The sequence below is a fragment of the Cydia strobilella genome, chromosome Z, assembly GCF_947568885.1.
Source record: "Cydia strobilella chromosome Z, ilCydStro3.1, whole genome shotgun sequence".
NCBI classification, from domain to species: Eukaryota; Metazoa; Arthropoda; class Insecta; order Lepidoptera; family Tortricidae; genus Cydia; species Cydia strobilella.
In genome coordinates, this window is record NC_086068.1 from 16,842,171 (window position 1) to 16,867,792 (window position 25,622).

Genomic DNA, 25,622 nt, shown 5'->3' on the forward strand with positions numbered 1-25,622 from the left:
TCCATTTTGCTCAGCTGTGTAAGGCATTGTCAATCGGTGTTGGATACCACGAGATTGAAGTATTTTCTCAACTGCTTCATTTTTAAATTCACCACCGTTGTCGCTCAGTATTGTTTTTATGGTATGGCCAGTTGTCTTTGCTTCGTTGATCATCTGCACGAGCTTGTCTTTAACTTCAGACTTATGCTTCATGAAGTAAACATGACGATATTTGCTGTAGCCGTCCTTGAACAATACAAAATAACGTAGTTTCGTGAATGAATTTGGAAAAGGGCCACATACGTCAGTATGTATAATCTCACCTGGTTCATTAGCTTGTTGTCTTGTTCCAAATTTATGTCTATGTGCTTTTCCGTAGACGCATCCAGTGCATAATTCAGAATCAAGTTTAACTTTGATGCCAAGTTCCTTTTCAATCAACTGTTTAACGTGTCTTTTGTTCTGATGAGCAAATCTTTCGTGATAAAGTTGTAAAGTGTTTTCTGTTGCCACGATGTTTAATTCTGGAGTTTGATTCGATACAGTAACTTTCAGCTTGTAGAGTCCTCCATTTTTGATTCGCGTTCCAATCAGTTTAACCTTTCCATCATGTATCAATTGACAGGATTCTCTTTCAGATGTGAAGACACTATTCTCAAGTTTATCTTGAGCAGCAAGTACAGAAAACAGGTTTCGTTTAATTTCAGGGACGTACCAGACATCGCATAGTTGAATTCTTTCTTGGCGACCATGGACGTTCGCTAATAAGTCAACTGTTCCTTTTCCAATGGCTTTGTTTTTGGATCCGTTCGCAGATGTAACCGTTTGATCATTATCGAAATGTTGAAAGCTGGAGAATACGCCACTTTGACAGGTTACGTGACTTGTAGCACCATTATCGACATACCAATTCTCAGGATCTACTAAGGTTGTTACTGTTCCGTTGATCTCAACTTGCATCAGAGTAAGGTTCAAGTTTGTATTAATAGCTTCGCTTGTCGATGGTTTAACTTTGGGGGGTTTGCCATCCGAAATCCATTTGCGACATTGTTTGACATTATGTCCGAAAAGTTTACAATACCCGCATTTCTTCTTTGTTTTGCGTGTGAAATTCAGTGCGACTAACGCTTGTGCTTCAGAAGTCTCAGATTCTTTATTCGTCAATGACCTTTCGTAACTGCAGATTTGAGCTGTCAAATTTTCTATGTTACGATCCTTTTTAGTCATAAGCATCCAGCTTGACTTGAACGGGAAGTAACTATCGTCGGGAAGTGTTTCTAGAATCTTGCAAATAAGTAAGATTTCTGGAAGTTCATTCTTGTCCTTTTGTAGTTCGACCTTGAGTTCATGCCATATATTTTTCAGCTTAGATATGTGCATTGACATGTCGTGAAGGGGATCCTTGCGAAAGCTGAAGAAACTGTAGCATAAATTGTAGCTTTTATCCTCAGACGTGCCATCAAATAGGGTGTGTAGCTCATCCCAAATTTGTTTCGCACTGGTTAATCTCATAACTTTTTGTAGAGTAATGTCTGACATATTAGCCATTAAAATAAGCATAGCTGCACTATCCGACTTATTATATTCTTGTAGAGCTTCTTGATAAGTTGCCATGACAGCGGCGGTTGCTGTTGAATCTGGTTGAGTTGGTGACTTTAGATTGCCGTTGATAGCATCTAGTCCTCCAGGAGTACCTCTTAGCAGTAACAGTACCTTGCAGCGCCATGTTGTCCAATTTTCTTTACCTTCTAAACGACCAATATCAATTTTGCATCTTGTTGACGAAGTTGACATATTGACGGTTCTTGTTAGAATTTGTTTTGAAAAAATTTGAAAACTGCTAACTTATTATTGAATAAAATATTCACGTTATCGACGTTATTTATTTTTCTTCGCTCATTATCAATATAATTAATGAATTTTATTAAAATAAATCACTCTCTGCTACCATGTTAATGTGGATCGATTATTTCAATGTTTATTCATATATAGACATGACAAGAGTGACATTAAGAAAAAATAATAAAAGAAATCATGTGGCCTTCATTTACAAATTAGTCTATGGAGTTTATCACAACCTCTAACAGAAAAGATGCCCGGTCGGTGATAAAGACAAAGCATGGCGCTATTTTCCCTTTGCTCTTATTCTTCTTCTTCCTCGGTCCCTCATTGCTGAGGATCGCGACCATGTATGCTCCGTCTCCATAGTGTGCGATCATAAGCCACATGAGTCACGCACTGCATGTTGCCGCCAACCACCCTCTTCACACCATCAGACCATCTCGTGGGTGCTTTTACTCGCCCGCGCTTTTGCTCTTATAGGAATCGCAATAAGACTATCTTTCTCTATCAAAGATTGTCAGGCCCTTGAGTAGACCGAATGCGCTTCGTGCCTTTTCACGATCAGAATAACTTACTACTTGGTACGAAAGTTATAATAATAAAGTTAGGACCTGTAACATTTATCTTGTATAATAACTATATACATTACAACGTTTACAACACGTGTTATAATCTGGTGTCCCTAAGCAATAAGCAAGTTAGTGATATTTTTACACTAGGATTATATGTAAATATCTAAACGCACCCTAATTTTAATGTCTTTCTTTCTTTCAGTTTGTAGCAATTGTAGCCGCGTACCGCGGCGGCGCACTGTGTAGCCTTTCTGTCACTTAGCGTTTATTTTATTTGTATTTGGCTCGGAAATACTAAATAGTATTATGCACATAAGACGGGTCCAAATACTAGTATAATCAACCTGCCTCTTTTTTAGGCTTAGTGGTGCCGACTTTCTAGCAGCCAGAGTATTATTGTGTGCTGTTTTTAGAAACCCGGGTTACTCAATTTATATCCTTATTTTAAAAAGTACTCTGTGCATTGAAAATCCATCAATACTCCTTAAAGATATTGATGTTCAGATATTGTCTTAGAAGGATGGGAAAAATAAATAACTCTTTCCTTTGGGGCATTTTATTTGCTTCTGCGACGTGGAGTGTTTCTTTGTATTTGTATTGGTTGCTGAACATGAGCGGTAAGTTTACTGTCTAGTAATTTTATGGGTAAATTATTAAAAAAAAAAAAACAGTTGTTTATACACTTACATAGATATTACTGCCTACTAGCCCAAAACCATTAGAGCATTTTTACTTGTGTTATTATTATTATTATACTAATTGTCAAGCAAAATAATTATTGAGTTGATAAGGTTTTCTAAGCAGCCGCTGTCACATTATTAATTTAGGTATGAGCTAACTGTTAATTGAGTTTATATGTCATAAAAGTTCCGGACTGATGCAAAAGCCTTGGTTAATAAATTAACACTGAATAGTTAAGCTAAGCTATTAATTATCAACTATATACATATCACTAATCTATATGATAATCTATTTGATGTGGTTTATATTGCTTTCAACATTACTTTCAGTTATATACCTTAATTAGTATAAGTAATGTGAATAGATTTGCAATGAATCTTATTTAATAGTAAAGCAGATTAACTCTTTACCAGGCTTCAAAGAGTGAATATATTTTAGTACTAAATAGTGTTAATAGATTTGCAACTGTGTTGCTTGTCTTGTATTAGACTGAGAAAAAAATGTGGGATTATAGTTATCCCATTGCCTTTCTAGGTAAGTAATTACTAGAGGGTGGAGTACCGGTGGCAAATTTCACACTAAATGTATGGAGTCGCCTAAGTATTCTTATGATTAAATAAATAACGAATAAATGATTAATTTTGCATAATAATTTTTAGGAACTTATAGAAATTATCTTACGAGCATACAAATATAATGTAATATGTTGTTAATATCTATAATACATAATAATATGTTTTCTTATCAAAACATTATCATTAGGTACTAAATACTAGACTAATAAGTTATACCTGCCAAACGATATATTATTTTCAAGACCATTCAATTACAATTGAGGACTGGAATTATGTGTTCGAGGTCCTCCTCACAATCTACACTTAAGTGCGTATCCATGTTATAAAATGACTGGACTATGGCCACATGTTCCTGGTTTTTCGGAGTGAATCGGTTTCTTAATTTATTGAAGATCCATTTATGAGTGGAAAACGATCGCTCTACATCTACCGATGTCATGGTTGCATGTTTAAGGACTTGTTTATAATTTTCCATTGTAATCATATTCCTTAATTCGTCAGCATCTGGGTTTCTATCTAGAACCAATTCGAGTTTATTTCGCATGGTTTCACTTCCTTGGAGGCTTAAAATACTCCTAACTATATCTATTACCAGAAAACTTTCTTCTATCGGAATTTTAGTGCATTCTAATTTTTCTATCGATTCAGGTATAATTTCGTAACAATTTTTTATAAAGCTTAACTCGTTTTTTAAATTTTCATTTTCAAACAATTAAGATAATTTCTATAAGTTCCTAAAAATTAGTATGCAAAATTAATCATTTATTCGTTATTTATTTAATCATAAGAATACTTAGGCGACTCCATACATTTAGTGTGAAATTTGCCACCGGTACTCCGCCCTCTAGTAATTACGTTCTTGATCAGGCTGAGGGAGGTATGTCTCCCACACAGGGTTTCGCTAATCACTCCCTTGCAAAATCAAGTCCGCAACCCCTTCATATGAGCTCTTTGAGAGACATGAATAATGGTTGGTTTTGTATGAATTAGCTTCCAATCATTTACTTAAATTTAATATTTGATGTCCCTTATTCACCACTTTTTGGTTTCCAGCTACTTATAGGACCCCTTTGGCTTGATATCACATAGAGTTGTGCTGTTCTTGAGAATATTCTCTGTTTTGTCTATACAAATGCCTATGCATTCAGCTTGAGAATACTTCCCATAGTAAATGGAGAACATTATCTAGATCATCACAGCTCTACCTGTAGATCTACAGAATTTATGATCAACATTTTAGGTGAAACAGTTATGATCAATGGCGAGAAAAAAATACATTACCGTTTAGTGAATACAGAGGAGAAGAACCGAATAAAAAATAATGACAAATCTATTGCTGCCCTAGAAGGCAAAGATTTACTGTATGACACCCCTGGAGTCAAAAATCAGTATTCAGGAAACATGTGGAAGTACCAAAAAAATCCATCAGAATATCATCGAAAAATGATGCTGAAGGAAAAATATGCCAAACAAATGGGACTCAAACTGTCAGCCAAGCCAGATAAAAGTCTAGGTAACCTATTGTGTGTATAGTAGGGGTAGTATTGCGTTTATGCTTTTTCTAAGCTCCAATTAATTTCTTACTGGTGTGTTCCAGACAGTCAATTTGGATTGATACGTAATATTGAAGACGTTAGAACTCGTGACAAGGGGTACAATTTGCATGCTTTTAACACACTTATATCACAACGAATAGGAAATCACCGGGGTGTACCCGATACAAGAAATAAATTGTAAGTATTGCTTCATATTCCAACAATCATTATTGTTCATTTGCTTGCTACATACACTAGGAGTCGACAGCAGTGTTGTGTAATATTACATATTTTATATAAAACTTAACTGCTACTTCCAATGTTGCCTTTCTATATGCCTCCTACTATAAGTCTGTGCTTAATCCTTCCTGGTTGAAATGTTGTTTTTTCTTACCTTTTCTCATTCATCTAGATGTCGTATACGGAAGTACAGTAATAAACTACCAAAGGCATCCATAATTATATGTTTCTACAATGAACACTTTGAAACCCTCATGCGTTCAGTGCATTCAATATTAGACAGAACAGATGAGAAACATTTAAAAGAAATCATCTTAGTTGATGATTATAGTGACATAGAGGGTCTTCATGATGATATACAGAAAGCTGTTAATGATCTCAACAACAAAATGCGAAGGGATGAAGAAATGCTTGAAACTAATAACATAGATGTAGAGAATGTTGTAGATTATATCATTGATGATCCTAATGGGGAGAAGAAGCCCACTGACAGGAATCCTAAACATGGTTTGACCATAAGACTTCTACGGACGAGTCGGAGGGAGGGGCTCATACGCGCGAGGCTGCACGGGGCCGACAATAGCATTGGAGAGGTAAGTACACTACGATCCCGTTGTGTACGACTCTAGATGTCGTACAAGGGAGAACTTCAAAACTTTTCTGTAACTTTCATTACTTATGTGATCTTGAATGAATGATCATGATACCAACTGTAAGGTATAATTTTATTAAAAAAACCGGACAAGTGCGAGTCGGACTCGCCCACCGAGGGTTCCGTACTTTTTAGTATATGTTGTTATAGCGGCAACAGAAATACATTATCTGTGAAAATTTCAACTGTCTAGCTATCACGGTTGATGAGATCCAGCCTGGTGACAGACAGACAGACAGCGGAGTCTTAGTAATAGGGTCCCGTTTTTACCCTTTGGGTACGGAACCCTAAAAAAACCCGATCCAGCCATCTTCGAGAAGTCAGATAACATACATACATACATCAGATTCCCACTAATTGAGAATCTCTTTCTTTTTGGAGTTGAATAGCTTAAATAGTCTAGGTTACATCAAAACTGTTTGTTGTTGAAATATTAGCGGTAAATATTTATTTACGTAGCTGTCTCTCCGTGTATATCCAAGGTTTGTAATAAAACAGTTGTATGTATAGGGTACATACAGGTGTGCATTCAAAGAATCGACTGAACTCTGAAGGTTTTTTTTTAAGTACGGGTGTTCGTGTACAGGTACTGGTGTTCCTGGACTCTCATATAGAGGTTAACACAGAGTGGCTCCCGCCGCTGCTGGCGCGGCTGTCCGAAGGGGTGGACGGGACCACCCTGCTGCACTCGTCCCGAGCGGTCGCGCCCGTCATCGACGTCATCAACGCCGACACCTTCGAGTATTCGGCCAGCCCGCTGGTGCGAGGAGGCTTCAACTGGGGGCTACATTTTAAATGGGACAACTTGCCTAAAGGAACATTGAAAAGTATGTTTTTTCGTACGTAAACTTTTAAATACTTCAATTGCCAAATTTGCCAACTTTGTTGCGTAACCATGTAAGTATGCTTCAGATATAAGTATAAGCAGGCATGCATTAGGTTCTTCTATTCATTATTTTTAAAGTACTAAAGGTATCATGGATTCAAGTCATTCTAAATTTAATTTAATACCGGCCAGCCAAATTGCCTACTTGAATTTTATCTTTATTCTGAATGGTTTTACAAAGAATATGACTGTAATCTTTGTAAGATTACTCGCATAAAATTAAAGTATGTTCTAAATTTCTAGATAACAAGGATTATTACATTTTTTTTGATTATTGTTAAAGACTCCTAGACATATGGTTTCTCTTGCCCCGAGCAAAATAAACTGTTTCACTTATCCCATCCCATCTATTTTAAAATAAGGTTTTTAAGTAATAATTTTATTTAATTTAATTCAACGTTTTAAGCCGACGAAGATTTCGTGCAACCTATCAAGTCTCCGACAATGGCTGGCGGATTGTTTGCGATATATCGACACTACTTCAACTACATCGGGAAATACGACTCCGGCATGAATGTATGGGGAGGTGAAAACCTGGAGATTTCATTCAGGGTAAGTAATAATAGTAAAATTAGAAAGTAACGGTTATCTCTTGTATTGGTAGATAGGAATAACAATAATAATAAGTCAGGCCCCTCCCTCCGGCTTGCCTTCATTGACCGGCTGGAGTGAACACTCGGTAGGGACCGCAGGACTCTGGCTTGCCTTTACCGGCCGCCCAGAGTGGGGTGTCAGAGCTATATGCTCGCAGGGTTAAAGTGAAATATGCATAAGACGCGAGTTGGCACAGTGGCTGTTAGTGTTTGTCGCTCCGTGCGAGCGGCCGTGTTCGGGGACGGGGACCCATATTGTGAGTTGACGAGTCACCACCTGTGCACTTTTTTTTGTGTTTTTAAACATAGATTGGGGCAGGTGACATAGTATTTCCATAGATCCGGTAACCAGTACTCTCAACACAATAGCCTAGTTTCTTTTGTTTCTTATCATTGCAATAGTCCTGCACTAACCGGGGCTTGTCCTTGGGTGCACTACTATAGTGCATACAGGGATAATCGTTGGTTGGTGTCACATCACCTTTTAGAGTAAATTGTCTTTTTACAAGGGGACTCTGCGTGTTGGCTTCGGCCCCACACACGCCTTCCAAATGTCCGGGACCCCGTGGTCCCGAGATTATGTAAAGGACGAACATAATAATAATACTTAATAAAATTCTTTATTTAAGACCATCTTTGGCTTTGGCTCGGGTGTATCGGGCAGAAATCTTTATGGGCCTTGAGTTGAGTGCAGTCCTCTAAAGATGCATTAGAAACATATCGCATAAACTTCAGTAATTAGTACGATTAGCGGACGGCTGGCTTTGTTTAACTATGATAAAAAATGAAATGTAAAAAAATGTGAAGGAAATATGGTTGAATTTCTTTGGTTTTGAAATCGAACGAAACAGAGGAAATGCAACTCTGTACAACAACGGATAGGACCGTGGCCCTTACGAGGCTAGGATGCATGTGTCACAGATATAAGTATGTAAATTATAGAGCAATTCGTACTGCAGGGAGTTGACGATACCCAAATCGTTCGTAAATTGAATAATAAGTAGTATCACGCATAGCTACGATGCGCTCTGCGTGACCACGTGTTTTTTTAACTTGTTCCTGAAATCTACTAAAACCACTTACACCAATGCGCAATAAATATTTTGATAACAGGTTCTCAAAAATGTATATGCACCCAATTGCCGTGCACAAATCGGTTCATTTGGAGAATCACGGCAAGTTGGTTAGATAACCTTCATGTTTGAATTGTGCAAGAGAGTTAAATAACTTTTGGCATAATAGCCGTATTACCATAACATTTTCCCTAAATGCGACATAGAAAAGTCAGTAAGTTGGCTCCACAGTTTTCCGCTTAAAACGGTCTTAGAAGAAAGTGAGCGCCACGTTTCAGATATGGATGTGTGGCGGGAGCCTGGAGTTGGTGCCCTGCAGCCGCGTGGGGCACGTGTTCCGCAAGCGGCGCCCCTACGGGCTCGGCGAGAAGGAGGACTATATGCTGCACAACTCCATGCGGATGGCCTACGTGTGGATGGACGAGTACATTGTACGTACACTGAAAATTGCTAAACATACCCTCTATTGCGCGAATTAACAACTAGAGTAGACAGTGCTGACTTAGTTCTGCATATTCTGAACTACTCTGATGATCACACTCGTAGCTGATAAAGAGCTTGTGTTCAAAGATTAAGGACGAGCCGGTACATATCCTGCTGCTCATAGAAAACTGTCGACATTTTAAAACAATAAAATGTAACCCACATATTTTACGATCGTAGACACATTAGCTCATTTCTATGAAATATTGCAGAAGAAAGTGATACATCAGAACCCATCGGCGTCGCAAGTTTCTGTGGGCGATATTTCCGAGCGCAAGGCGCTGCGAGACCGACTGCAGTGCAAATCCTTCAAGTGGTATCTCGACAACGTGTACCCCGAGCTCGAGCTGGGCGACGACTCGGCGGCCAAGAGGAGGATGGCGGCGCTCAACGACCCCGGCAAGAACAAGTTCCAGCCGTGGCATTCCAGGTCAGTGCCGTACAACTGCAGGTCAATGGTACCTCTATACTTTGCATTAATACATTCTCATACAAATAATAACTCTAGCTTGTATTTTTTTACAGGCATCGCAATTACACTGACTCGTTCCAATTACGTCTGAAAAACACGTCGCTGTGCATACAAAGCGCCAAGGACATCAAGAGCAAGGGCAGCGGCTTCGTCCTCGCCAGCTGCATACGGACGCTTAACCAAGTGAGAGACGCACTTTCTCTAAGCGCCACTTGCACCATCCCACTAACCCGGGGTTAACCGGTTAAACCGTTAACCCAGTGTCACATTGTACTGGTAACCATGCTAACCATTTTTAACCGGTTGGGGGAGCATCGTGATAGAATACTCGTGACCTCACGATGCTCCCCAATAACGGCAGAGAGGGTAACGCTGCAGGGGGAGTTAGTGGGTATTATCCTCCCCTCCCTCTGAGTAACAGAGGGAGTACCGGAGGAGTGAGTCCCACATGCCACCCCATCCCCAACGGGCCTTCGCAGCTCGGGGGTGACATACGTAAATATACCCCTGCGAAAAAAAAATAGGTTTACCCGGGCTAGTGAATGGTGCAAATGCCCCTAAGAGGCGCTAACACATAATACTTATACTACGCGTTTGTGATGGCTAAGGGCATGGTTTAAGAAAAACTTTACGGGTGTTATGAGCCAGTTATCGATTTTAGTCTGTGAAATTGTACACCTTTTGTTACGTAATAGCAATAACAAAACAAGTACTGGTTTCTATTAGCACGTCTTCTCATCTTGCCGATTTACAGATCAATTTTTTGAAAACAGTTTCACTAAATTAGTAGTGTTTTTTTTTCTGATGGACGTTTAGGTAAACGCGCGTAAAGCACTGATTTTGTCGGCTTATCTTATTTGTAAATTTCATAATGTTTTGACGGCTAAAAATGGTAATTTTATATTACACATATCATGTACTCCACCTTTTAAACCAAAACCATTTTAAACCATACTTGAAATTTTTTTGAAATCGGTTCACATAATAAATAATTAAGTATCCATGAAAAACCAACGTTAGCCAATTTGCCGATAGATTGCGCTGTACACAATTACACTTAGCATACTTCTGGTCAATTCTTTCGTGATTCAATTTACAGGAGACAATTGAAAGTTTGTACGGAACCGGAGTATACGGAGTTTTTTTTATTTATCTTGAGCGTTGCGAGGGTTTCAAGGCACGAGGGTTAAACAAATTTTGCCACCGAGAGAAACACAAAATTTTTCACCACATCAACACAAGGAAAATAATAAGCGTAAAATAACAACCAAAATCAAAGCAAATCGATTCAAAATGAATGTTATCATTCAAACTCATCATTTAAAAAACAATTCTACCAGCAAACATAAGAAAACAACTCTAAATTTGCATTTGATTACTTTGCCTCACATGTGAATATAATGCAACTTTCTTATCAGTTTTTGAACAATAAAGAGAGCCTTTACCAGCTGGTGTGGTGTAATAGTACATTATTGTCGAGGCTCGGAGGTAGCTACTTGCTGGCTGAGGAATCCGAAGTCACACATATACATAGAGTGATTTTCTCAAAAATGGTAATCGCTTACCATCAGGTGATCCGTCTGCTCGTTTGCCTCCTATTTCATAAAAAAATTGAATAGATGTATTTTACAAAAGCGTCGTTCTTACGTATATATTTTCACAGAAAAAAGTAAAAACAATCGATAGGATTTACTTTGCCGCCAGTTTTTTTAAATTAAAAAACGAAGTGTATTTTTCTGCCGAAAATACGCCAACCTATTTGAGACAGCTAAATAGTCGCAGTACCAACATTATAATAATAATAAGTACTGATCATCTGTTTGGCTGTTTATGGACCTACGCCTTCATTTGATATGGCAATATAACTTTTTAGGGTTCCGTACCCAAAGGGTAAAAGAGGGACCCTATTACTAAGACTCCACTGTCCGTCTGTCCGTCTGTCTGTCTGTCACCAGGCTGTATCTCATGAACCGTGATAGCTAGACAGTTGAAATTTTCACAGATGATGTATTTTTGTTGCCGCTATAACAACAAATACTAAAAACAGAATAATATAAATATTTAAATGGGGCTCCCACACAACAAACGTGATTTTTTTTGCTGTTTTTTCCGTAATGGTACGGAACCCTTCGTGCGCGAGTCCGACTCGCACTTGGCCGGTTTTTTTTAAAAGTTTGGTACTCGACAAATAATAGAATTTGAATGCAACATTGCAGTCCCGAAATCGAGACTTAAGGCGCGAAATTCAAATTTTCTATGGGACAATATCCCTTCGCGCCTACATTTTTTAAATTTGCCGCCTTTTTCTACTGACGAGATTTACTTGACCAACTATGCCTTTTTAATTTTTGACTGACCATAAACTACGCACTTCGCGACCTATTTTTTAACCGGTAAAGTTGACTTGGCCGTCCATTTTTTAAACAAATATATTCCTGTATGTATTTGCAGATGTGGTTCGAAACGAGTCGCAATGAGCTGGTGTTGGGACGGACTCTGTGCCTGGACGCGACGGGGAACGTGGCGCCAACGCTGGGCAAGTGCCACGAGCTCGGCGGTGCGCAGGCGTGGAAACACAAGGCTTCGGTGAGTCCACGTGATTAAACTGGAATTTTTAAACACACGGAATTAATGTTAACAAAGATTTGGCGGGTGACAAATAGTAGATTGTGTCACAAGGGAGCAAAATGACATAATTACGGCGAGGGCGTACAATTGAATCCTAAACGAAGGGAAGGACTCTATAATAGAATCCTGAGCGTAGCGAGGGATTCTAACATAGAATCCTGAGCGTAGTGAGGGATTCAAGTGTTAACGCCCAAGGTGAAAATAATTTTGCTACCATGTGACACATACTGCTTTTCACATCACCTATGAGGAAATAACATACATATATTAGGTTTCAAAACATTATTATTTTAAGCAAAGATCGATACGGACAAAGTGCCAAAAATATGTATACACGACCTTAGTATAGGTACATACTTCTGGCAGTTTGTCCGTATCGATATTTTCAGACGTGACTGTACTGACAAATTGAAAGTACCTACAGCTCATAATTATGTACCTAATATCTTTTCAAAGACAGCAGCAAACACCTAAAATGATACAATGAAAATCAAGTACATTATTTTTGTAGATTTTTCTGGTAACAAATTAGCTCTTACCCCTTTGAACCAAATCTTCGGAAGAACACTATGAAGACTGATATCACTTATATTTATTATTATAAAGTTATTGATTTACAAATTTATACACGATGCAGAACCGCATAATTATGCTTTGTGAAATATTTGGTATAATGTATATAATGGTAAATGGTATGTATATAATGGTAAATTATAAAATAATAATAATGAATAATGTAATTATAATAAACTTGACATATTCAGATATAGCGTAATAAAGTGACACAAAACTGGGGACATTATTGTATGACAATACTGTGACATATGTAAATAGTGTAAATAACTTGCCTGCATGTTGTGCATGACACTAAATATTGTACACCGTAAATACTGTAGACTGCGGAAAAGGACTTAAATTATCACCATTAACATCTTTTATATTTCTACCTGTGGTCTGACAATAAATGTTTTCATTTCATTTCAATTAATTAATTTAGTTAATTTAAATATGCTATTAATTAATTTAAAATACGCTAATTACATTTATTGTTTACAATTACAACACAATATTATTTAAGCAAAAATTGTATGCACGTAATCGATTATAAAGAAATTGTAATCGATTATATGCATACTAATTTCACATGTCTTTGTGTCAATATTTCATACTGGCAACAAAATGTCCTTGAACAGAAAAGTGCAACTTTGTTCCCTCCGAGCAGGAAAGAATAGTTCCCTTTTCGAATAGGTGATGTGAAAAAACTTTTGCAGCATTCAAGGTACTTAAACTGTCCATATTTTCCATATTTATTAGAAATCTTTTTATATTCTTCTACAGAAATAATGACTGTTAAAACGTAACTAAATTTTAATAAAAAACATTTTGTTTTATTAATGGAAAATAAAAAGCTGTTTTGTCGGGTAGTTTATTTATTGCACTGGTATCACTATGGAGATTCACCTGGGCGATCAACTTTCGAGATTGAGTGCTCCGGTAATCGCTTTTGATGGCTTTAAAATAAACCGACTTTTAAAAAAGGTAGAGGATATCAATTTGATCGTTTGTTTTGTAAGTATGTAGGTATGCTACCGCAAAACTCCCACTTCTGGACCGATTTAGTTTTTTTTGTATGTAATCATATAGTTTGAAGTTGGTTCCATATTGACAGAACCCAGTTCTGATAATCGAAACCATGAGCAATTGGCGGAACTCCTCAAATCTTATTGGCATACATCTAGCAAATTTTGTATTTTCTTCAACAAAATCAAGTATTTGCAATAAAAAAAGTGCCACTTGATAAAGTGAAACTGCTGATGAAGACCAAAATGAACGGTACTCTTCATTGACTCGTATTTCACGTTTGGCCATATTTGTCTTGTTTGTTAAGTTAAAGCAAGTAATTTAGTACAATGATACATTTTTGTCAAGGCCCAGTTCTAATGATGAGTTCCATGAGTAATTAAGGGAACTCCTCAAATCTTGATGGGTTCATGGATGATAATGATGATTATAAAACATATTCTATGTCCTTTCTCAGGCCTCAAACTATCTAAGAGGTAACAGACAAACAAACACAGTTACTTTCACATTTATAATATTAGTAGGGAAACCCCTTCCATATAAGATTTAAGCTACATGTTATTTTTTATATTGTACCTTCCTAGGTTACTAATCTTAATGCTTTTGGTTGTTGTGATTTTTTTTATTACCCCATTTAGTCCAAAGTTTTTGAGTTAATTCATTTCTTACCTAGATTTTTTTTGTAGTTTTTCTGCGAGACCTTACTTTGAGAACCCCTGACTTGCCTGCAAGTATCACTTTGACAGTGACAGTAGTTTGTTTACATTAATTCAGTGTGTTAAAAAATTCCAGTTTAGTATCCTTGCGTGGCTTCACTAGTACATATCAATATCAATGGTGTATTGTGCAACAAGAGGGGTAAGTAAAATATTGAAAACGAGAGGCTTTAGATTCACGACAGCCGCGGGCTGAGACTTGAGTTTGCAATATTCTTACCCCCGGAGTTATACACGTTTTTCATCACACTTGCTATGGCTAAAACTAAATTTTAAGCGAAATAATTGTTAAATACGGTGACGTTACAAACATTTGTCCGCCATATTGTGATTTATGGACAAGTTTGACAGGACACCTATCCGGCATTTAACCACGATTGAATATTGTGAAAAAATTTACCCGAGTTTGAAGTTAAGCGACTCATTTTACTTATAACCTTATTTCGCACGACTATGAGTTAATAAAAGCTGTAACTACCGTGGGAGTAAACTGGAGCTTAGCTCCCGCTGCACTTGCGTAAAATTGCACGCTTACTGCGCAAGTGTGATGAAAAAGTACCTATTATTGTTTTTAGTTAGTGCTATATGTTTTTCCTTAGGGCCTGTTTACATATTGATTACCTAGTGTTTAGTGCGAGTACATACGTTGGCCACTAAACGCAAGTAGCAAATGAACTCACACTAAACACTAATCAATGTGAAACCAGGCCTCAATCAATCAATCAATCAATCTTTAAGTAGTATGGCTCCATCGGTACTGTCGATGATTTCGCCAACGTCAAAGTGGGATCCACGTGGGATCGAATTAATATTTCTAGATTTTCTTCAGCCAGTGTACGGTAAATAAAATTATGGGCCTCTAGGGCTCTAGCCGGACACGGTTAGAGGTGGAAATACCAAATGCTCTTAGAGCACGACGTTGTTCGGTAGTTATTGTTGTTGTTGTCTCGTAAAACCGATAGCTGGATTTTACGAGAAGCACGTGGACTATCAGCCGTTGACTCCAAAATGGTGGTTAAACACGCTTTGAGATTAATTCTCCATTCACTGCACACTACCAAATTAGATTACTGTATAATAAGCTATCGATATTACACTTTAAACAATATTAATGAACAAAAAATAAAGGAATTAATCACGAGGCTACTATCAAGATGGCGTTCGAACCGGAAGTCCCAGGCCTCAATAAATGTTAATGTAGTTGGTAGCCTAGCGGTAGGAGCGTAGTGCGACTTTCAATCCGGAGGTCGCAGGTTCAAACCCCGGCTGGTACCAAATGTACCAATGAGCATTCTTGCGTTATAATTTTGTTGCCAATTTTCATCAGTGCCATGATGGTTTATTAGTCTTATTATGGATGTAGGTTCTACCTATAGATAAAATAAATATACATTTTGTTTAACGAACACCAGAAATGAATGTAGTATTGTTATTACAGGCAGGTAGTCCAGTTTACAACGAGGCGGCAGGTATGTGTCTCGGGGTCGAACGCGCTTACAGATCGGAGCCTCTCCTCATGGTCATATGTGATAACCAACCCACGAATCAATGGGACTTCATCAGATCTTAAACTGTCTACTAACTACTGAAAATTACATTACTTAGTGAAGGGTACACGGAAAAAACATGTCTAGTCAATCCCAAAATGCAGATCTCTTAATGAGCTATTACTTACATCTTCTGTAATCATCATTGTATAATATAATATTACGAGTATCATAATATATTTTTTCACTGTATAATATATTTTTCACTTTTAAAAAAGACTATTCACGGAAAAAAAATACCTTCATTATTACATCGATTCCAACTTTAAAAATGCGATAACATAAAATGTTACTAAAGTGACAAAACATGTTCTTTCCGTGTACCCTTCAAGTAGTTTATTGTTATAGATATATAGTGTTATAGATATGTCAATAGTTGTACTATCAACGATAATATTGAGGACAAGTATACTCGTTGGATTATTTTCATGGGTCGATTGTACCTTTCCGAAAACGCTTGTATTAGTAAAGTAGTGTTTATATAAAAATATTTTGAGGTATGATATAGTCTCATGCATGAGAGACAGGCGTAAAGGGTCTATTCGAAAAGTCATGCGTTATTCGTTGTGCGGTATCTAGGAAAACAATTGTAATACTTCACATAAACGCCTCTTATTTTCTTAATTAATAATGGAAAACAATAAACTTATTTCATTATTTCTCTGAGATGACTTAAATTTTAAGAAGCTTCGTCCGTTATTTTTCTAATCCTCATAATGAGCTATAGTTAGGCCAATAAAATTAGATCCATAAAAATCGTTTTGGGGAATTAATTTCCAGCAAGCTGGAAATCGTTTTAATACCTCCAATTGGTCCTAAATGCGTGGGTGGGGTCCATCTTATAATATATACCAAAATATGATGTAATCTAATTTTAATATCATTCACAAGCATTCACAGCATATATAACACACGTTGGGATACCAACAAAAAATATATGTTTATAACATATATGGTAGAAATTATCGAACATACTTCGTATATATTAATATATATCATATAAAGTTTGTATTGGTAAATTAATGTTTATATAACATAATATAACAAATAGCAATTGTTACAAATAAAGATATTTGAAATATCTTATATACTTTGGTATAACTAAAACAGGCCTCCGTTAGGTTCGACGACGAACGAAGCGAGGAGGAGAGCAAGGTTGAAATAAAATGAAAATAAAAATATAGTATTTATGTTCATAGACCTACTAACTGATATGGTTTTTGAGGGAACACCCAATAATTCCGAAATATGTTTTTTCCGAATTTCATAAGCACGATTTTCATAATCCCGATTTTTTATAAGTCCGAAATATTTTTTAAAACACGATGGAAGAAAATCACGAATATGCTATTTCTGAAAATTTTAAATCCGATTGTCATTTTACCGAAAGCTTAAAGTTCCGATTTAACACTTTTCCGAAAAAATGTTTTTCGAATCTTTAAATTCCGAAAAACCATTGTCCGATCGGAAATAAGATAATTCGGAATTCAGAAATTCGGTCTTTTGTAAGGTCGGAAATATGAAATTCGTGATATTCAAATGAAGACACGTTTCGTTTGAGTAATTCGGTATTCAGAAATTCGGCCTTTTGTAAGGTCGGAAAAATGAAATTCGTGATATTCAAATGAAGACTCACGTTTTAGTAATTATTACGGGTGCCTGTCGTGCCGCATCACGCTAAATTCGGCATAAAATATTTTTGGCATAAAAATTCGGCATAAACAAATTCGGATTCGGAGATTCGACCTCTAAGAAAACGAACTGTTGCCAGATAAGTGGGTTAGGTTAGGTTATAACTGCGACCCCGAAATGAACGAACTCTTGCCAGAAGTGGGTTAAGTTAGGTTGGAACTGTGACCCCCAAGTAAACGAACTGTTGTCAGAAGTGGGTTAGGTTAGGTTAGAACTGCGACCCCCAAGAAAACGAACTGTTGCCAGAAAAGTGGATTAGGTTAGATTAGAACTGCGACCCTCAAGAAAACGAACTTTAACAATATATTCGGAATATCGTTATTCGGAAATTTAAAAATTGGGATATTTAAAATAGGAATAACGTCAATTCGGAATTATACCATTCGGAATAATGGCAATTCGGAATTCGGGATTTCAAAAATCTAAAATGTTAAATTCGGCGTTTTTCACTGTCGGAATTGTTATAATCGGAATTATGTGGTTCGGAATTTAAAATTTCGGAATAATGGCAATTCGCAATTCATGATTTCAAAAATCGTAATTGTCAAATTCGGTATTTGTCACCATCGGACATGTTATAATCGGAATTATGTGGTTCGGAATTTACAAAATTCGGCTTTTCGGAAATATAAATTTTCGTGATTTTCATCATTCGTAATTACGACAGTCGGAATTTTGATAGGTCGAGCATTTAAAAATCGGAATAATAAAATTCGGTATTCTGAAATTCGTCATAACGTTTTTCGGAATTATGTAGTGTACCCGGTTTTAGATCGTTCCACTATATAATTTTTATGAAATTTAACTTTTATACAACATGAAATTGTCTATACTGAATGTTAACTAAAAACAAATTAGACATTTTGACATTATACAATTCGGATTTTATACAATGCAAATTTTGTTATTCCAAATTATACAAAGTGAGCGTTTATCTTGTGAATTTTATATTTATAATTGGTACATATTATATTACTTACCTGGCGACCATTTTTTACAGTTTTGACTACGAATTCAACGGATCTACCTTTTGGATCCTCAGATATGGATTTTCATCATGATTAGACCATATTTTTCGTCAGACGTACCATTTTCGAGCTACAAACAAAAACTGAAAAAGAGCAATTAAGACGATTTCCTGCTTGCTGGAAAATTAATTCGTCGAAAAAATCTAATTTGATTGGTTTAGTAAGTATAAGTACAGCAACATCGTTAGTACAATAGATGTGTCAATAGCGCCCAACGGGGTATATTACTATTTCTGAAATGTGAGTGTATGCGATTCTTGGATATTAATTAGGCCTCATAGTTATTGTCGGAATCGATATCTGGCTCATTTTAAATACTAGCTCCAAAAAACAGTCGTCGCCAAGTTAGTGACGTGCAGCTTTTTTGCATTTTTTCTCAATGAAATGATCTAAAACCAGAATCCTAATTATGTTACGATTTAAAAAGTTACAGTTTGTAATTGTTCTATTAAAAAAAATATACATCGCGAACTATTTTTAGGAGCCAGGTAATGAATAACTTATTTATTTTATCTACACACATATCATAAACCCTCTATGATGCCTTCAAAATCCGTAAATAATGGCCAACATTAAGATAAACTGTCTTGTTACAGCAAATTTTTTATCTGTGAAAATGTTATTATTGCTAAATAATAACATCGATTTCGATAATATTATTTTATTCAAATTTCGAACGTCTCTGAAAAACAAAAAAAAATGATTTGACCTCTATTCTAATATTAGTAGAGATGACGTTTTATTCGAATGAAATGTTAATTTCATACAAATTTAACAAATCTCGCTTATTAGTTGGTATCGAACGATATGGCAATCGACCCCCACTCTAGTTTGTCTCTGAATTAAAAAAAAACTACGGGTGCGTGACATGCGTGAAAAAAGTTTTTATTGCCGCCATTTGACGTGCAGTTTATCTTTAAAAGATTGTAAGTAAAAAATAATTTGTTTTGTAGTTTTTAAAGTAACTCTAGCAAAAGTTTCGTGTAAAATGTGCGATAAAGATATTTCGGAGACGCCACCTCATATCCGCGAATTCCGCCAGAAAGCAACTGTGTCGGCTGTAATATGAGGTTAGTGAATATATCATAGAACGTTTATAATATGTGTGTAGCTAAAGCAGTGTATGTAACTGTACATAATTAGGCATTAAAACACTCGTGTGATTCTTTTATGAAACTCACTACGTTCGTTTCATAAACCCACATTCGAGTTTTAATGCCTTTCATTATGTAGCAGTCACATAAACTACTATAAATACGTTTTAAAATGCACTATTTGTTATTTTAAATTGGTATTAACTATAACTGCTGGTCAGCAGAATCAATACGAATCTTAACACTGTACTGCTAAAAGAGCAGTATATGTTTTAATATACGTACCTGTAGTATATACTTTAAAAACCAGTTTTCCTGAATCGTCCTATGGATTTCGATGAAGTTTACTAAATACCTACATTAATTGAAATACAGGGTGGCAAAAAAATAGGGTGGGATCAAGCACGAAATCGCGAAAAAAAAATTACCAATGGACTAGCCAAAATGTATGAAACAGCCAAAAATTCCCATAGTAAAAGTTGCTCAGTATAATCCCAAAACCTCCCTGGCAACGCGAATGCACTTATTTTTTAGCCACCGTGTATAAGATGAAAAATCTTTCAGCTTGAGTTTTATTAATAAGAAAGTTTGTTTTTCCACGAATCTCGAATACCCATGCAGATTTATTTACATATATTCGTAATAATTAGAATACTTTAAGCTTAGCTTTACTATTGAACTGCAGTTAATGTGTAAGTAGTTGTAACTTATATATATATATATATACCTAACAGATTGTTTTTGCGTAGCGTATTCTTTTTATAGCCTTATATGCTGTGTAACCTAATTAGTACATAATTATATAATTGTTTTGTTCTATTTTTAGTCAGATTTTGATATCACAAGATTTTATCGGTGTTGTATTGTAAGAGGAGAAGAGGATAAGCAAAAGCAGCGTAGGAACTATATTTTGAAAGGAGACAATATTCTTATATTTATGGTAATAAATGAATAAGATGTATTTTAAGCTTTAAAAGTTGCGGTTGCCAGAAACGATATTTGATTTTTTCGACATCTCGTGACATTGTAAATATATCACGAGCGCTAATTCTCTTAATAGCTAAACTTGACACGTCCGCAAAGGTGCTTACAGATGCCAAGCAGGTCATGAACCAACTGTCATTGACGAGGAGTAATAGGTATATTGTGTATTAAGGGCGATAAACAAGAACATACGAACGGGTGTGAATTGAAGCTCGAAGCTGAAGGCGAGGGCTTAATTAACACGAGTGGCACACAGTGTTTTTCATCACACTTGAGAGAAAAAAGGGAAATAAATAAATTACGGCCCTAGTTCAAAATTTAGGATTTACGGACCGCATCGCCTACATGTAACACCTTTTACGAACAAGTGTGATGAAAAATACGCTTTACGGTACATATGGTGCTACTTTCCCGCACAAAAGGCCATATGTACTGTAAAACTTTGTACACGTGCGAATAGGTCATTCGCAACGAGTGGTGATAAATTAAAACACGACGTAAATAACTATTCTCATTTACACCGCCGGTAGCGGGAGTAAGCTTGTGGCTGCAAAATGTATGATATTTAATTTATATGAAAGAAGATCCTTAGAAACTTTTTTGTCAATCCTTGGTAATCACTTGGTTGCTTGGTTGGTCTTGGTGTCGGTTAGTAATCATAGCTCATTGTCGTCTTCTATCCCGGGATCGATATATTTAGTTCCTAGTAATTAATTTATTTTTCCCTTTGCTTATAATTGTTTACGCTGTATCGCAGTATGCTGCATAGAGTTTAAGAGTGTTTAATATCTTATGGCAACAGGAACTTTGTCACTTATGAAACCGAAACCGTCCGAAGTTTTTTTGAAGTACTCATTAAACCCTGTTTTAATAACACGTATAGTGGATTTTGTTTCTACATAAATCAATAACTAAATCACGGCTGTTATAACAAACTCAGGTGCTCTAAAAGTATGGGTAATGTTAGGGAATCAGATATTTTGTATGTATTTTTCATAATGAAACCCCTCTCGTAATGATTTAGTTTACTATATATGGCGTCTAAAACACCTAGTTTCAGTCCATAATTAGGTACATCTTATTTCAGATTAATTGCTCTGATTACATTGAAATTTGTAGATAATAAGAGCAAAGTGGTTTTTGTACGCGTTTTATTAAAGTAGGATAGTGTTTAGTGGTCTAGTTATTAATCCAAGCCTGGTGCCGTTAGTATAAGGAAGGAAGCCAACGATTCGTTCTAGATAAGGAACACGTAAAGGTAACATTCTAGGTAATATAGGTAATTTGTACAATAATAATGTTTCAAAACGATGCGCGAGTTTTAATTTATAAAATAGGTAAAATTTACTCATCTGAAACTCGCTTGTTGTAATAATGTACATTCCTAAAAATAATTGGGGGGATTGAAGTGGGAATTTTATTGATTGAGTGTGGTAACTTCCGAATGAGCGGAAGTGAACTATTTCACCGGGTATGCTGACTTAAAGTGTTAGTTGTGTAGCAGGCGTACTATGGTTGCCTTTTATACTCAATAATGGCATGAAAAGAATCCGACTCTATAGAGCTTCTTAGCGATATTCATTGACAATTGTCACTTACCCGCAAGTTTGTAAGTGCGAGAGTAACTGATGTCTTATAACTTATTATACCTATAGGTTGGCTAAAAAATAAGTGCATACCCGTTGCCAGGGAGGTTTTGGGATTATACTGAGCAACTTTTACTATGGGACCAACCACGAAATCGCGAAAAGAAAATTACCCTCCCATAGAAAATGGACCAGCCAAAATGTATGAAACAGCCAATTTTCTTTTCGCGATTGGGGGGTTGGTCCCATAGTACAAGTTGCTCAGTATAATACCAAAACCTCCCTGGCAACGGGAATGCACTTATTTTTTAGCCACCGTGTATAACGCACGATAAGCAGCGATGTGTGGTAAATATGCCACGTAAATAACGTGTCACGTGTCAACTAATGTCTGAAATCTCACTCGACAATAATAGCTGTAACGATACTGTTGTTATTTACGTTTGACTTGTGAATTGTTAGTAAGTACATGCCCGTATACTCTTAATGTATCTATCTAAGTTCTTAACCAGCATTCCAATATGTTATTAGCAACGGAAAATGTGTAATGATACACCACGACCACGGAAGATTTTGTAATTTCTTTTGCGGTACAAATCCAGGAAAAAAAATACTTTTTTGTACTTTTACAAAAAGCAATATACCTACTTATAGGTACGGACGAAAAACAAAAAAAGGAACATTAGAATTGATTATAATTGATTTTCATCACACTCGCTCAGTAAATGTGGAATTGCACGCAGGCTTAGCGGGAACTATAGAAAAAGCGTTTTCCCTAGGGAGTTATGCAGTTTCTAGTATTATAATTAATAGTTTTTTGTCTTTACACTTCATTTTTGTATCGCAAGTGTGATGAAAAACATTGTGTAACTCGGGGCGTAATAATATTGCAAACTCGAGTCTATAAATCGCTCCGGCAAGCCGTCGCGATTTAACTATACTGTACTACACTCGTTTGCAATATTTAACTTACGCCCCATGTTGCACAATGTACTATTGTTTTACAAGGGAGCAAAGTAGTTTTTAAACCTCTCGTGCTAATATTGATACCCGAGCAAGCGAAAGATTCCAAAATTAAAAAAATGAAATCTTGAGCGTTGCAAGGGTTTCAAGGCCACGAGGGTTAAACAAATTTTCCGAGTGAAACACAATTTTTTTTACCACACCAACACAAGGAAAATACTAACTGTAAAATATCAAACAAAATCAAAGCATATCGATTTAAATTGAATGTTATTAAATATTTATCATTTAAAAGTTAATTCTACCAGCAAACATAAGAAAACAACTCAAAATTTGCATTTGATTACTTTGCCTCACATGTGATTACAATGCAACCATCTTATCCGTTTTTGAATCAAGAGAGCCAGAAAAAAAACACCACAATTGTTTTTATTACCTTTCCCGGTTTAATATCTTTTTATTAAATATTGATCCTAGCGAAAAAGTGTACGAAATCTTTCTTGTAGATAATTTTATGTACATTATTTATGCATATGAACGTTTTTTGCTATGAGCATGTTTACGAGTTATTTACGAAAAATAAAAAAACAGAAGTAAAGTTTTTTTTGTACTATTTTGACTATAAAATTAACCAGATGTCATAAAAAAAGCGTGGTCGTGCCAGTTAGCATCTACCCAGCACGACCCTGACCTTTATGTCACCTGGTCTAAACCGTACGAGTACAATTTTTTAAAAATAATAGTACAAAAAAGTACATTTCTTTTGTAGTATTTTGAAAATAAAGCGTGGTCGTGCCAGGAAGGTACTACCCAGCACGACTACGGCCCCTATGTCACAGTGCTCAAACCGTATAGTACATTTTTTTAAATAAAAAATACAAAAAAGTACTTTTTCCTGAATTTGTTCCGCAATATATGTTACAAAATATTTCGTGGTCGTGCTGTATAGCATCACACACGGAAACTTGGTTGCTATAGGTACGTTTTTTCCATTAAGTGTGAAAATACAAGACTAAAGATGTATTAAAATTACTTACCGTATAATGAGGACGGTACCTAATCATATTAGTATTAACACTTTTAATATTTGGTATTTGTCATAAAATACTTGTAAAACATGTGGAGGCGTTAATGATTTGTGGTTTGATTAGAATTAGGTAAGTAGGTAAATTAACTGTTAAGATATCAAAAAAACAAGTGAAAAGTGAAAGTTTTTTTACCCTTTCATCCGACCACAAATTATTTCTAATCTTAGAACGTTAGAACCTTCTTAGTTTTTGGAGTCCTATTTAATCCTATACCAACCAATCATTATAACGTAATCGATTGACACCTCATTAATCAAAATCGGGTCAGTAGCTTCGACGATGTTTGAAACATACATAATAAGGATAAATACATATATACCGACATACATAATATTAAGTAGACTGTTCGGGTTACTCGACTCATTTTACGGTATGGTAATTCGAATAAGTCTGTTTGTATTTACTGTTTTACTTGATTAGTGCAATACAGATATTGTCAATTATTGTTGGCATGTTTTGCAGTTTAGCATACGCTTTATACGGGGTGGGGCCTGTAACACGGGCGACACATTCTTCATTCAGACTTCTTAGATATGTGAAGTACCATGTGTGCTGTGTTTTGTCCTGTTACAGACCCTATTACCTATTGATGTGGATCGTTCAGCTTCAAATTCGCACAAGAAGGTCCATTCTTTTTTGGATGAAACTGTAAAAAGAGATAGGCGACAGATATAGAGATTATTCGATTATGAAAGAAAAAGATAGAGCTTAATATACTTAATGGTTCGATTGCATTTATACGAATACGGCCTATTTACTAAACACTGTGATACGTTGATAACCTTCTGATTAGAAAATGAAGCAAAACGATTCATACTTTAAGGAATAAAGATTCTGTCACTGTTGTTATCCTAGTCGTCAGACTTGCTATCACACCGGCATTGATGCATACTAAATAAAAGTATTTTTGACATATTTATTTTTTGATTGATAATATTGCTAAAAACCGGCCAAGTGCGAGTCGGACTCGCGCACGAAGGGTTCCGTACCATTACGGAAAAAAACAGCAAAAAAATCACGCTTGTTGTATGGGAGCCCCATTTAAATATTGATATTATTCTGTTTTTAGTATTTGTTGTTATAGCGGCAACAAAAATACATCATCTGTAAATTCAACTGTCTAGCTATCACG

At 36.0% G+C, this 25,622-nt stretch overlaps 1 protein-coding gene across 2 annotated transcripts; it reads left to right on the forward strand.

Moving 5' to 3' along the window:
• Nucleotides 1-2,699: 2,699 nt before the first annotated feature.
• LOC134754237 (polypeptide N-acetylgalactosaminyltransferase 35A-like) lies at nt 2,700-25,401 on the forward strand. Of its 2 annotated transcripts, XM_063690419.1 has the most exons (11): nt 2,702-3,010; nt 4,890-5,162; nt 5,247-5,382; nt 5,597-6,017; nt 6,663-6,903; nt 7,369-7,514; nt 8,907-9,059; nt 9,324-9,541; nt 9,637-9,766; nt 12,035-12,169; nt 15,947-25,401. In XM_063690419.1, the coding sequence occupies exons 1-11, from the start codon at nt 2,890-2,892 to the stop codon at nt 16,076-16,078; spliced, it is 2,106 nt and encodes a 701-aa protein (XP_063546489.1). In that variant the 5' UTR covers nt 2,702-2,889; the 3' UTR covers nt 16,079-25,401. The 2 variants fall into 2 exon arrangements, with proteins under 2 accessions (XP_063546490.1, XP_063546489.1); XM_063690420.1 differs by lacking the exon at nt 4,890-5,162 and having other exon boundaries at nt 2,700-3,010.
• Nucleotides 25,402-25,622: the final 221 nt, after the last annotated feature.